The 14,053-nt window shown below is 32.4% G+C and overlaps 3 protein-coding genes across 8 annotated transcripts; 2 read left to right on the top strand and 1 right to left on the bottom strand.

Annotated features, from left to right (window-relative positions):
• The first annotated feature begins 600 nt into the window (after positions 1-600).
• On the top strand, positions 601-3,332 carry LOC143183386 (uncharacterized). The gene is made up of 4 exons (XM_076384910.1): positions 601-684; positions 812-1,027; positions 1,381-2,665; positions 2,767-3,332. Exons 1-4 carry the CDS (start codon positions 601-603, stop codon positions 3,330-3,332), a joined length of 2,151 nt encoding a protein of 716 aa, XP_076241025.1.
• Positions 3,333-4,991: 1,659 nt separating this feature from the next.
• Mrps26 (mitochondrial ribosomal protein S26) lies at positions 4,992-5,925 on the top strand. Its single transcript, XM_076384379.1, has 2 exons — positions 4,992-5,404; positions 5,477-5,925. The coding sequence occupies exons 1-2, from the start codon at positions 5,160-5,162 to the stop codon at positions 5,901-5,903; spliced, it is 672 nt and encodes a 223-aa protein (XP_076240494.1). The 5' UTR covers positions 4,992-5,159; the 3' UTR covers positions 5,904-5,925.
• A 2,423-nt stretch (positions 5,926-8,348) lies between these two features.
• On the bottom strand, positions 8,349-13,767 carry Med (Smad/Smad4 homolog Medea). 6 transcript variants are annotated; one of them, XM_076384373.1, is made up of 12 exons: positions 13,650-13,767; positions 13,374-13,579; positions 13,124-13,272; positions 12,752-13,031; positions 12,311-12,568; positions 11,712-11,852; positions 11,318-11,503; positions 11,066-11,239; positions 10,750-11,004; positions 10,389-10,670; positions 10,175-10,305; positions 8,349-10,099 (listed from the first exon to the last, which is right to left on the bottom strand). In XM_076384373.1, the coding sequence occupies exons 2-12, from the start codon at positions 13,438-13,440 to the stop codon at positions 10,019-10,021; spliced, it is 2,004 nt and encodes a 667-aa protein (XP_076240488.1). In that variant the 5' UTR covers positions 13,441-13,579; positions 13,650-13,767; the 3' UTR covers positions 8,349-10,018. The 6 variants fall into 6 exon arrangements, with proteins under 6 accessions (XP_076240488.1, XP_076240487.1, XP_076240491.1 ...); XM_076384372.1 differs by having other exon boundaries at positions 8,350-10,099; positions 11,318-11,506; XM_076384376.1 differs by having other exon boundaries at positions 8,350-10,099; positions 11,318-11,476.
• Positions 13,768-14,053: the final 286 nt, after the last annotated feature.

Here is a 14,053-nt window from a genome sequence, read left to right as displayed (position 1 = left end):
CATGGAAATTGTAGAGCACCAAAATTACATTAAGGTGCTTACACAGCATTTTATCAGACATCTATGATGAAGGACTTGGCAAAGATCCTTCATCAAAAGATGGATATCGAGATAATAATATCGTTCGTTCCAATATCTAAGCACAACAATGCGATCAAATGGTAGGCTTTTTAAGAGTATCTATCGTCAGTTTAGGAAACTACCCCAGCAGACTACATTGTTATACGGATAATGAGGATATAAATATTATCGATCGATAATATCGATTTTAAAAATTCATTTCTAGATGGCAGGATAATAGCGTTTATAACTGGTAATTTGCTGGTTATATTAACGTGTACGCGATAAAATCAAAGAAAAATAATCGTTTAATTGAATTTTCGATCTCTCATATTTGTTTTAACCCGAGGGAAATTTTCTAAGAATGAAAGGGAGAAAAATTGAATAAAAAATAATTACGAGTAACATTGAAGCCTCTTGCATATTTCAAATTAAAGAGAATCGGTAGATTCAGTGAGCAGACGAATTTTTCTATCGGCCATATCAGAAATGTGTAAGAACCAGGGAAAGGATTGCGGCTAAGTGCCCAGATTTTTGAAAATGAACAGCAAGGATATTTCAAGCTTATCGTACAAGGAGTTGCAGGCCTTAGCTCTCAGATATCGCGTACCTGGTAACATAAAGGTAATTGATTTATTATCAGAAGTCATTAAATGGAAAAATCGATGAACTTGCATTGATTGCGCGATTTCTATCATAAGACGACAAGATAATTGATTTTCAAACGATCGATTGGGATTTTTGGTCGTAGAAGAAATTGCTGGTCAAAGTGTTGCAAGCCGCGAAGGGCGGAAATGAAAACGAGGTTGGCAGGTTACTACAAGATCACAAGCAGACTCGTAAAAGGAAAGTGAGAAAACTTAAAACCGGGAAACTTCTCGGGCTAACCTCCACACCATTACATAGTCCTGATTACGTTATGGCCGATGATCGTTATTGTCCTCAACAGCAACCACCTTATCAGTGGGTGAGTTGATTCTATTCATTACGAAAATTGGTGACTCCCTGAACAGGTCATTGACGGATGACCATCATCGTTCAAGCAATTACCACTACTACGTATTTTGTAACTCGAAATATATCGTTAAAAATGACGTAGTCAGGGAATAATTTCACTTTTGCATGTTCAAATTCACAATTCAAATATTAGATTGTAGAATTTACGTTCGTAAAACTGAAGAAAATTATTATTATTTTTATTAATCAATTGTTTAATACTATTAAAAATTAAAAAATTATTCGTAAAAATACAAGTTTCTTTTGTTCTTCTGCTTTTATAAATAATATCTATCTGGTTATGAAGATTTTTTGCTTTCTTAGGTTGGTGCTGAAGAAGAAATTATAAGTAGGGATGATGATAATAGAATTCCACATTATGAAGAATTTAAACAATTTTTGTTAAGGAGAATACAGAGAGAGTTTCAAACATATGATACAAATAACAATCAGGTTCAAGATTCAACTGTTGTGGATTTAAGAACTGCAACTATTTCATCTGATGTACAGAAAGTTACTTTAGATACCAGTAACTATAATAGATCTAATATAATTGCTGTTAATAATGTAGATTCTTTTATATATCAACCAACTGATCATGTAGAATATCAAACACTAGAAGATGCAAATAATAATGTACAAGGGTCTGTACTTCTGAAGAAAATGTTGCAAGCACCAGTTGGGGCAAATTTGGGGGAAATAGCTAGTCCTATGATAGGTGGTTACAGATTCTGGGCAATGGATCAATATCAATCCACTAATTTATTAGATAATTCTGATACCTTAACTGCTGAATCAGATAGTCAAGATAATGAGGAAAATTTAGATAGTAATACAGAGTGTTATGGACTTCTAAGTGGTATTAAGGGTGAATATTTTTTAAATGAACCAACTTTTGTGAAAAATGTAGAAGGAATTGGTCAACAAATATCTAATGTTCTAACAAATGAAAATATTAATCAATATAAACATTCTTCTACAAATATTGATATGCATCCAGATTATGAAAATTGGACTATTAGTAATGTAATGGATGCAACAGATACTAACTATGCAACATCAGATGTCCATTCTTCAAAAATACTTCAAACTATGTATTATGACAATATAGGGTCTGATACTTTAAACAAACCCATGAATGATGAGAATTTAATGTGTCAATACCGTATAAATGATAATGTACATTCTTACAATTCAAATCAGAACCTACTGAATTTGAATCCTTCAGAGGAAAATCAATACTATGAAACAAACATTATTTCCAATGCGCAATCTGATTCTGCTAATTCATATTATTTACAAAATATGGTTAAATATAATGCAGAAGGTAGTGGAGATTATCTGCAAAATGCACATACTTTTTCAAATGCAAGTTTACATCAAAATGCCCATACATCAACTACATCTACACTTTCTCAAACATTTTCAAACAATAATCAATACAATGCTGATCTGCCATATGAATATTCAAGTTCACACAGTAATCAAGGGCATATTCCATTGTCTGAAAACATGGAACAGCAGGAACAAAACTGTGGTGGTACAGTACAAAATGAATCTAATATTAATAAGAATGTATCTTCTACAATAGGTAAAACACAAACCAATGGTATGTAAAAATTCTTCTTTTATTTTTTTAAATTGTTCATGTTAGAATGCAAAAGAATATAAAATTCTAAGTATACAACATTATATATTCACTATTTTCAGGAGAACTGGACCCATTTTGGCCACAAAAAAATTCTAAAATTTCCACAAATTTAATTTTGGAGAATATTTTGAATTTTACTAGTACTAAACGCGTAGATTTTTCGAAATTAGATCAAACGTCTTGCGTATATTGTTACATGGCGCCCGTAGTCACGCACACGCCAGTATCGTCAAATACAACTTGTTCTCAAAAGGAAAAATTTGTTGCAGAATACAGGCAACATTCTTTTTCACCATATTGGCTACTTTATAATGATACTTCGTCTGGAATGCGAATGGCTAATTTACAACACAGACGTGATGAATACGTATCAGAGGAAACGCGAGTTCTGCACACATCGACGCCAAACAGTAATCCCGATTTAAAGCAATCGATTGATGAAAGTGGGGACTCCATTTCCGAAGTTTGGAATCAGAATGATAAGAATTACGAAACGACTCTAGAGAAAGATACGAATGTATGTGAAGACTTAAATGTAGAAGTCACAGATTGTTTATTTTCAGTAATAAATACTGAATCATTGGTCAGTGAGGTAGATGACGTTTCTAAGAACCAGGTTCAATAAGATACGAACTGTTGGCGGTATATAAAATTGTATGTATTATCGATCGGAATACGAAAAGTACAAAAACATGGATACTACTATTGATAATTTAAAATAAAAAATGATTATGCATTATTTATATATTTAAGAATAGAAAACAAGATCCAACACGATCAATGGAAAATTACTTCATTTATTCTAATTGAAGAAAAACAATTGTGTTATGACAATCATGTAAAAGTATTTTTGTAGCGTTAATAAAATATGATAATTGTAGAAAAAAATTGTCGGAAACACGAGAAAAAAATGAAATTTTTATTTTCGTGTATTATTAAATATTATGGGGATAATGTATGGTGGAAAATAAAAAATTATAACGGTAATGTCTATGATATCTAATTCATACTTAATAGATGTAAGAAAACATACAATTTTCTGTATGAAAAGATGAAGATGAAAAAAAACGAACACAGAGAACATCGTCACGGTCAACGAAAGGAATTATACTTGGAAATGATTTTTAATTAATTTCGATGTCTTATCTTATAATTTCGTTCATTTTCATTTTCTTTGATAAATGTTTGTAAAATTATATATTTCGTTAAGAAATAAACTGAAAGTATCATTTAAATCAACGTCTAAGAAAAATATGTATGTAAAGCCTTTGGTCCATGACAATGTATTGCAAATATGTAGTTTAAATCGAAATTATAAAAGTTTTTTTATGAGAAACAAGCTTTCGCGGGTAAATCATTATCATAAGTAATTCATTACAAATATAACGTAATGTTTATTAGCAAACGTTTACTTACTTGGTGACCCCTCCGTTTGCATTTGTGTCTTGAGATAATTAAAAACTTTAACGGGAATCGATTCTTTTCTTCGATTCTTGTATGGCACCATTTCGCCGTCCACATTTTTCGAAGTACCTTGCTTCTCAGAAGATCCACTTGGATTTAAATGAACGCTGTACATTTTGTTTTTAGTGTTAGTTATATTCACTTATTCCATCAAAAAATTCACAAAAGCTGAATTTCACATTTTTTTTTTTACAACTTTACGGAATAGAATTGATTTATAGAAACGATATTAAATTTAATATTTGCGGAGAGAAAAGAAAAGCAAGTTTACACAAGGGATTCCGAGTATGGAATGAAACGAATACTCACTGGAGCAAGATCTGTCACACCACTGCTTTTAAAAAAGCAATACAGTTATGTAGGTGAGTACAGTGGCGCGTCTCTCTGTATCTAATGAGGTTCTTGAAACGTGAGACTAATTATTTCAGTGGTTTACCCGCCTTTTGTTTAAACGAAGAACGAAACTTCAACAATACATTTACGATACTGAGTTTGCAACTCTTTGTATTATAAAAAACATAATGAAATTTATAAATCGTAGAGATTTTATTTTTTTAAGAAATTAACTACAAATATCATGTCCTAAAATATCTAAAACATATATTCTGTAAGATCATTATGTCCAACGAATCAAAAATAAGTCTTGGAGTAAAGTTTGTTACACGAGTTTTTGTTTTTAAATATGTAATCAATATTTAAAATATGTACTTATATGCGCGTAACATGGTTCCTGTGATGTCGCTTGAAACAGAGTTATCTAGAATCTAGATAATCGTTGGGTGTAGATACATTTCTACGCAGCATCAAATTCTAACCTAGTAGTAACTTTAATTACAACTCGAGGAAAAATATATTTAATGACATTTTAAAGAACATTGATTTTAATGAAAAATTTTAAATTTAATTTACACAACAAACAGAAATATACGGTAACTTTAAGACTCCAATATTCTTTCAAAATAATATAATTTTGCATAATCTCTAAAAAATGATACGAGTATCAACAATAATAAATGCCAGTACTTTAACAATACGAAATTTAAACGGTTATGATCATTTAATATTTAATGGACCTAATGTACAATGTGTACGATGGAAGAGGAAACCAATTTGGTTACCCACAGCAAAATCAAAATTATTTAGGGTTCCGAAAAGGCCAGTTATACCGGAAGAAGAAGCCGCTGAACTTAAACGGTTGTTTAATAATTATAGAACTTGTATGAAATCTTTGAGGTATGTTATTAAATAATGATTAAATACTGATGTGATAAAATATTACTCTGACACAATATTTTTCTGTTCCAGATCCTATTTTGTGAAACTAGAGAAAACTAATACACAAGAATTTGATACTGAAGCTATGAAACGAAAAGCAGAAGAAGATTTCATAAAATGTTCCAAAGTAAATGATTATTGGAATAAACAAGTAGCTGTGGAACGACAATTTAGACAAACCGAAGAAAGAGCAAAACATGAGGAACAAATTCTATTAAAGTTAGAAACAAGAGAACAGGCAAATATAAAAACTCAAATGAAAATAGATGCTGAAATCAGAAAAGCGAAAATAGAAGCAGTAACATTTATTACTCCTGATAATATAGATCAAGCTATTGAAAATGTATTACATACTACTGTAGATCACAATGTTGCAATTGATTTGAATGGTAACTTTTATACAGATAATTATACAGAAACATTGAAAACTACAAATAGTGCTGAAAGTACAATGTAAATTATATAATAAATTACTCATATCTAAAGTAGTCTTCTTTTAATAAACACAAAATGTCTGCAATCATATTTGTACATTTCCTTCTTCACCATAAAACTTCAGTGGGATAAATTTTTCTAATTCACAGAATATGTTTATTGAAAATGATTGTATATATAATAATGTAATGTATTTATAATATACAATAACAAAAAGTTTGTAAACACATTCATTCAAATTTCATAAGCTTATGTATTTTACAACATGGTGTACAGGCACTGCATTAACTATCTCTAATTCTATAGCCTGCTTAACCACATCGTTACAACTTATACTCAGCACATACATAGACAAATTTTATTTCAACAATCTGCTAATGCATTATCGTCATACAATTTTACAAATGTGCAGAAATGGTTTGCAAATAGAAATTATCTATAATGTATTGACGATAATCACAGATATTAATTTGTAATTCGTATGACGCTCGTTTTTGTAGTATTCACTGAGACATTGTCACTCCAACACCATAAAAATCTACAGCTGGATGAGATTGTATTCGAATGCATGATTTTAAATGTTTATACGCGGTTCTACTTGCATTAGGTATTGCGATGTATTTGTTAAGAATAATTACCTTTACATTTCATACATATTTGTAACGTATCATGATGTAATCGTATTATCTTTGGTTTAAACATACACAATTTGTTTGTGAGAGAAGATTCATGATAATTAGATCGCCGTTTTTTAACTGAATTTCGAAAGACTCAAATATGTTCTAACACATGCGAAGATATGTATGCTATGAAAACAATTCGTGTTAAGTCACGGTTGTAAAGCCTAGTAAAAAAGGTATTAATATATTACTTTACAAGTAATTCTTTAGTTCATACAAATAGCAATGGTAAATGTATAATTCTATTCTGATATTTATTGTACGTGCTTGTGTATATGCTACTAAAGTTTAAAAAGTCTTTGAATCTCAAGATCTGTAATTAACAACGAAGCCTTATGTTCAAATATATTATGTCTGATATTGATGTAAAATTAACATATAGAATAAATAGTGAGTACGATCAGCGAAGATAAAATAAACGCCACGATTTTGCTCATTCGACTTGAACATTACTTGAAGCATGCATAAAATATTGAATGATAGAAGGCTTCGTCATTGATTGTGACATTAAGCAAATCTGGTAAAATCCTTAAATAGCAAGTTATACTGCATACACTACCCTGGTAAAAGTGAAAAAAAAAGCAGTAATAATTAGAGTATAGTATCATTAAATTACCGTTATTATTTTTTAATTATTAACGTAAGTCATATAGGCGTTTTCCACTTAGTTTTATAACTATTAACTACGGTATCTTTGACATGAAACAGGGCTATTGCACTTTGACACCAGTTCTAATTATATGTATGAAACTCTTGTTCGGAGGCATCAATAAAATATCGTATGAACACGTTTTGCTAGTATGACTTTGTTATAAAATGTTTCAGCTTTCGGTTATCATATACCAATTCTTTTTCCATTTCGTATGCGCGCACGTGGGTGTATTCTATTCGTGAATGCTACAATTAATTTCGGGCGCATTGGTTTTTCGAATGCACATCACGTTCTCACATACATTTCATTTATCTTAATATAGATATACAAAGTTTTTTTCTCTGGATCCCATAAAATCTATGGATCTAGGACATACCGAAGCATCACACTTTAAATATGTGTTGCATCGTGATGTATGAGTTCGGTAAAAAATAGAATTTATAAAAAATCTTACACCTGTTCGTTATTTTGTGTATGGTATGTATGAAAATGATGGCACATGTGTTTCTAAAGCAAACTTGGCGATGAGTATGCTTAAACGCGACTTTGTTTTTTATTTGAGCTCTGTATCCTTTCATTCAGTATGGACAGAAATTGATGGAAATAATGTTCCATGTATTTCACGTTAAGAATTAGTTTAGTTAATAACATTACTTTTCATTCATTAACAAATGCACATCCCTTTTTTATGTTTTATATAACTTCTCTCCCTATTTCCTTTAGATTGCGTTATTTTAATGATGCTGGTAAATTACCTCCTTTCAGCTATTTTTTGTCATATAAGGTGATAGAAAACTACATAATCAAGAGAACAAAACAGTTTGTAATAATTGAATTCTTGCTTAATCAAGGGTAACACCATCCTTCCTTGTAATACATTAATAATTATAAACATGCTTATATACACAAAATTCTGCTCATATCTTTGTTAATGAGACTGAACTTGATTAAGTATATTATAAAGAAATGTAAGAGCAACATGAACACAAACAGCTAAATAATCTCTACTCAATTACAACAAAGCAAGAATTTAGAATACTATAATGTGCATTAATTAGTAAAAACAAGCAGTAAACTATTCTCTTTGTTTGATATAAATGAAGAGGAGATGCCTGTTGCATATATATACATATGCGCGCATATATGTATATATATATATATATATGTATATATATGGATAAGTATAAAATTTGGTCAACTTTTTCTCTGTATGATAATATTATCAAATATAGCATATATATATAAGAATATTTTGTACGAATATAGAATAATAAAATGGTTGATAAACAGTAAGTATAATTATTCAACAAGTACTACATGACGATAGTAGTAACATTGGTGGTTAATTAGAGGGGAAATAATTGAATTCAATTAGCCACAAAACATGATCAGTTCTTGCTTGATTTTTTAAATACAAGATCATACCATGTTTTAAATGTTTCCAATTATTCTCACCTCTAATAACTACGCTAATAATTATAATAATACTAACTATAGAATTAATTCATGTCCTTACAGGGAAAATAATGGTAAAAAGGAAACATGAAACATCATTATTAACCAGACATTGCAGGTATTTATGTAATGATATTTTTTGGTTGTAAATTATAAAACCGACAACAACACAGAAGGTTATTCTAAGAGCACAGTACTAAACCACTGCCAGTACAACTAATACAGGTATGACAAAAATATAAATTCCTAATACAGTATATATTTTTTCAGTATTGTTGCTCCCATTAATGTTTAACTATGCAAAATCTTTTACCGAATTTCGTTTCTGACTGCATGCTACGATTTTATTTTGCTCTAATACTATAGTCCAGTCCTACACAACTACAAAATACTCTGCTGCAACAAGCAAGAACAGAAATTGTCCAGGACTTTACGAGACAGGCTTTCAATCGCAGCAGTTTTCTATAGTAAGGGTAATCCAGAGGTATGAAAACTCTGCACTTTGAAGCAATTCCCCTACTCTGTTTTATGGTTATTTAGTGATGTCACCTGCTTTTGTCATTACTCTGAACTTTATCTGCAAGCAATTAACAATGCTCTTGTTCTTCGGAGCTCAGTTGTGAAGGCCTACTATAGAATGACTTATATTGTATTTAGTACGTCTACGTTCTAAAGCCGGTATCCGACAGTATTTTGAAACATATTGCATTTTTAGAAAACCTTCCTACTGTGCACGCATGTACAATCGATTTCTTCATTGTCTGTTCTATTAGACATAAACATTGAGCTTAAAATTTGTCTTCGTTCTTTTAAGTAGGATGTATGTCAATTAAGCTATCTTACAAAGCTAATCTCAAAAACGAGATTATGACTATTCACGTTTTCAAAAGTATCACGTTTTACTCACGCATTGTTGCTGAGCTCACCAGGCCATGCCATGGAAAATGTATGTTTTTCCCTTACATCGGACAGCGTCTGCCTAATAAAATAGAAGTCTCTCATCCTACCTTTGCTTCTTCTTGTAGATGCACTTCCTTTTTCTTAAAAAATAATTTTTCATAAAAAAAAATAATATTTCCTTTGCATAACGTTTGTACGTTGACGATAATGCAAGGCCGTGGCACACACTTCATTCTATGCAATAGATCACGTGTGTAAAATATATAAAAAATTCAATGAAAGTCCTGAATTTTCAACATCTTTTGTTGAATTCTTCCGCTATTTTTAACAATATCACTCAGTATATATATATATATATATGTATTTTATACATTTTGCACACTTGATGCAAAGTCTGTAGCAATGTGATGTCTTTTTTGCAACATAAGTATTATCCGAAATTAAATAAAATTAATCAATTCCCCGTGGACCATCTATTGGCATAGTATGTAAAACTTCATCCAGTAACTGAAGTGCTCTATGTAGATGTACCTGTACCAAATAGATAAGGTTGTTATTTTGCAATTACCGAACTAAAAACTTAAGTTAAATAAAATGATTTTATACCTCTATCCAGCATGGAGTTTCCTTTATACTTTGTCGAGGGTAGTCAGGGCCCCAACCTTTTACGAAACTTAAACGTAGAATGCAAAGTCGTCGGAGATCATCTACGCCTATGCCAGCTGCTGCACTAAGACCTAATTAAATTATATAATGAAATGTATGTTAAAGAGTACTTGGAAAATTATGCTCATAATGTTTGCGAAAGAATTATACAAACTTTTAGTAATTGGTGCTCCGTGCGTTAAATGTCCTGCTACGGCAGCAGCTTGTGCTGCCGCTGCAGCTTGAGCAGTGGCAGCTTGTCCTCTCATTTGTTTGTGACATTGTCGTAAATCGAAGACTTTAATATATGCAGAAGGATAAATTTTGTGTACTGCATCGCCAGGTGCACGACCTGCTTCTCTGTCTAAATAATAAGACTGAACAAAGACACTATGTTCACTTTGGCATCTTAACCAAACGTCTCCTTCACCCCTTAAGTCTAGGACAACTCCTTTTCCTATAAAGTATAGAATATAATCATATCTGATCGTCACAAATGGAAATTAAAGAAATGTAGGTATTATAATTGGGAATACCTATGTGAAGACGTGCTTTTTCGCTTTGCTCTGTTCTATGCACATTACTCAATGCTCCTAAACAGAATCTATTACCACCGCTGGGATCAACATATCCATCGACTGTAACTGTAGGGCAACCACTGCTTACTTTAAATGTTTCGCCTACTTGAGTATCTAATTCGAAATAACCGACAGAACACCAATATTCAGGTGCTGGCTGAGTAGAAAGTAAACCACCAATGTTTCCCCCTACTTCACCACCATGACCTCCCCCTAATAGGAACAGAAGTTATGATAGTACTGCAGTGAATGTATTGTTGTTTTATTAACTTACAATAAGAAGTAGGATGAAGATGTCTGTGATCTGGAGGCTGCATACTCTGTGTATAAGTTAGAGTATTTGCTCCTGTCCATTGTGGTGCTCCTGAATTATAAGTAGCTGTACCTACTGGAAATCCATTTGGATGATGAAGATGTACAGGTGATACAGGTGAACTCTGACCTTCACCTATTAGATGATCAGATTTAAAGATAAAGTTGAACAGGTACTTCAAAATGGTTTAAAAGTCAATACTAAATTATTTACCTAAAGATGCTGTTAATGCATCAACGCTTGGTGGTTGATTGAGATCTTGAGGAGGTGTGTTAGTTCCATAGAAAGCTTCAGTGGATTGTCCTTGTGAAGGACTCAGCATTTGTGCACCATTACCTCCACTAGATGTAGTCAATGACTGCTGTTGGCTACCTACGGTGTGACTCATTGGATGTACTACTGCTGCAAAATTAAATGTAACTCGTACACAATACAGGCAACATAACAGAAAATTTCAATTACACTCAAACGTTTCTCCAAAGATTCTGAAATTAATTATATGAAGTATAACAGCTCTAAAACTAGACATAAAGCAACCAGAAAAAAACTAATCAGCAGTAGATGGAAAATAGTAAGAATATAAAGAAGCATTCTATTATATACGTACGATGATGGATGTTACGTGTTGTAGGATGATGAGGTGTAGGAATCCAGGTTTGCCTGGGGCAATTATTGTCGTCCAATTTATTATGGGGGTTACCACCATTATTCCCTCCCCCATTACTGCCAAACATACCCTCACCACTAGCTGTGCCAAACAATAAAAGGAAAAAGAAAGAATAAAGCTAAAATGAAATAGAACTAGCAACACAAAGTAATACCAAATGAAGCAACATTAATAAAAATAATTTTGCAAGAAGAAATAAAATACTTTAATAATCTACAAATGTAATAGCAAAGCTTTATTCATTTACTATTTTAATGCATTATTTAATATAATAAAATACTGATCATATAAACATGCTTTACTTTACAATAATTCAACACATCCCACATACAATAATATATTTACCAACTAAATTACAAAAATAATATAGAAAATTTAAAAAGGTGTCACGTTAAAACATTTAATTTAGAATGCTAACATCATTGAATACCATAAACACAAATGTTTCACTATGTACTAATAAATTATTAGAGAAGTATAAAATTTTTATAAAATACAATTACTATGTTTCAAGGAAAGAGGTACAAAATTTTACTTACTTGGATTAGATGGTGCTAAGCCTGGTATGAAGGTTTGTTGAGATGGTTGAGTGTTATTAGATGTTGTAGGTTGCGCAGGTGGATGATGTTGAATAGTTTGGTTCATTTCTCCATCAACATCCATTGGAGACCCTACTGCACCAGCTGCCGTACTTCCTCCACCTCCCACAGAGTATTCATCTTTGACCAATCTACCGCCTGGTCCTACGCCTACTCCTGATTGCAGAGTCAGTCCAGACAGGTCTGTAAAGAACGGGTCTGTGCGGGGGAAACCAACCCATTCCATCATACACCAAGGCCACAACAATAAATCATTTACACTTATGGCGCTACAAATGAATTCACAGAAGCTTTGGAAAGAAACAATGCAAGAAAAGGAATTTTGATCGAAGCATATGAACTCTCTAAAAAAAGAACTAAAAAATATATTTCATGACATACCTATGCCTGGAGATACAACTCTCTCATAGTGATACGGATTTACACATACAGAATCGCACTTTAAATCAAAAGCAAACTGGCAGTATTTGACATGTTTTAATTCGTTTTTGTGTAAATCTGGCCATCTCCAGATTCGTGCATAAATAACATGTGGGAAACCCTTACGACCGGCAACTTGTAGCCTACCGTCAAGAGTTCTCTGTATTGTGACACATTTACTGGGATGTGCTCCATTTGTGGTGATAGCAGTTATTAAGCTATCCAATTCATCTCGCTTTTCCTTAAATAAAAAGTACACGTATGTACATATTACCTAACATGTATTAATGAAATTTTTTAATAGAACAACATAATTTAAGGAATAATAAATACTTTAAGCTTCTTAACCAAAGATTCAATGGCCCGCTTGCTAAATCCTTCACTTTCACCACCTTGTCGATGGCACATTAGTGAATGTACTATACTTAAACAAGCATCTGCACTAGTCGGAGCACTAGGAGCAATCCCTGTCATTTCTCTCACTGCACAGAAGTATTTGTTTTATATGACAAATATGCATCAATAGTGAATTAAGCAAACACTTAAATTCTGAATATTTACAAATGATGTTATCAGAACTTACACTCTGGATTAGGTTGCATTGGGGGCGAGGGATACAGATGACCTCCCCCGCCCGCCAATCCAACCATCTCTGTGAAAGCCGTGGCGAATACCGTTCCAATTCTTTGATTGAGGCACTATTCTTATCCTTGGCTTCGACGCGCGCAAATCTTTATGATTTACCATCTAGCAGCGATCTGTTAGCCATGTGTCGTCAATGTAGATTCGCTGAAAGTGAGAAATAGTTAAACAAATCGAAAGTAATCGGTTATGAAATATTAACAAACACAGAACAAACCTTATCAGTTGACGAACTAATTGCGAGTTGGATATGCACAAAATAACCTTAATCTAGTCGCTTTACAATGACGTACCGTGAACTGACAGTTACTTCGAGTAGGACGCTGCCAGTTTTTTTCAGGAGGTTAGATTGAATCGTTGCGACATCAGTAGTAGAACCTGGTAGAACCGCACTTATCTCTAGTGTCTAACTGTACGATTGGCGAAGCGACTAAAGCGCCAGACTATAATGCGCAAGTTTCAACGTTCGCATCCCGCTGTCTCATCTACTCCTTTTTCTTGTATGACATATACCTTATGCACACTTACGTATTTGCCGTTCGAGTTTTGGCTCTGTTTGGTTTTTATTTCACCCAGTTTGATACCGAGTATGTTTTCATAGGTTAGAGAATGGAACGGAAC

The sequence above is a fragment of the Calliopsis andreniformis genome, chromosome 9 (genome assembly GCF_051401765.1).
Source record: "Calliopsis andreniformis isolate RMS-2024a chromosome 9, iyCalAndr_principal, whole genome shotgun sequence".
Lineage (NCBI taxonomy): Eukaryota > Metazoa > Arthropoda > Insecta > Hymenoptera > Andrenidae > Calliopsis > Calliopsis andreniformis.
This window is presented reverse-complemented; position numbering and strand designations above follow the sequence as displayed.

Coding starts and splice junctions, on each gene's coding strand:
- LOC143183386 (XM_076384910.1), top strand. CDS start 601: ATGAACAGCAAGGATATTTCAAGCTTATCGTACAAGGAGTTGCAGGCC. Junction 685..811: donor GCGTACCTGGTAACATAAAG/GTAATTGATTTA, acceptor TTTTGGTCGTAG/AAGAAATTGCTGGTCAAAGT. Junction 1,028..1,380: donor AGCAACCACCTTATCAGTGG/GTGAGTTGATTC, acceptor TTGCTTTCTTAG/GTTGGTGCTGAAGAAGAAAT.
- Mrps26 (XM_076384379.1), top strand. CDS start 5,160: ATGATACGAGTATCAACAATAATAAATGCCAGTACTTTAACAATACGA. Junction 5,405..5,476: donor ACTTGTATGAAATCTTTGAG/GTATGTTATTAA, acceptor TTTCTGTTCCAG/ATCCTATTTTGTGAAACTAG.
- Med (XM_076384372.1), bottom strand. CDS start 13,440: ATGGTTGGATTGGCGGGCGGGGGAGGTCATCTGTATCCCTCGCCCCCA. Junction 13,273..13,373: donor AATGCAACCTAATCCAGAGT/GTAAGTTCTGAT, acceptor ACTTCTGTGCAG/TGAGAGAAATGACAGGGATT. Junction 11,853..12,310: donor CTTAGCACCATCTAATCCAA/GTAAGTAAAATT, acceptor TGTTTGGCACAG/CTAGTGGTGAGGGTATGTTT.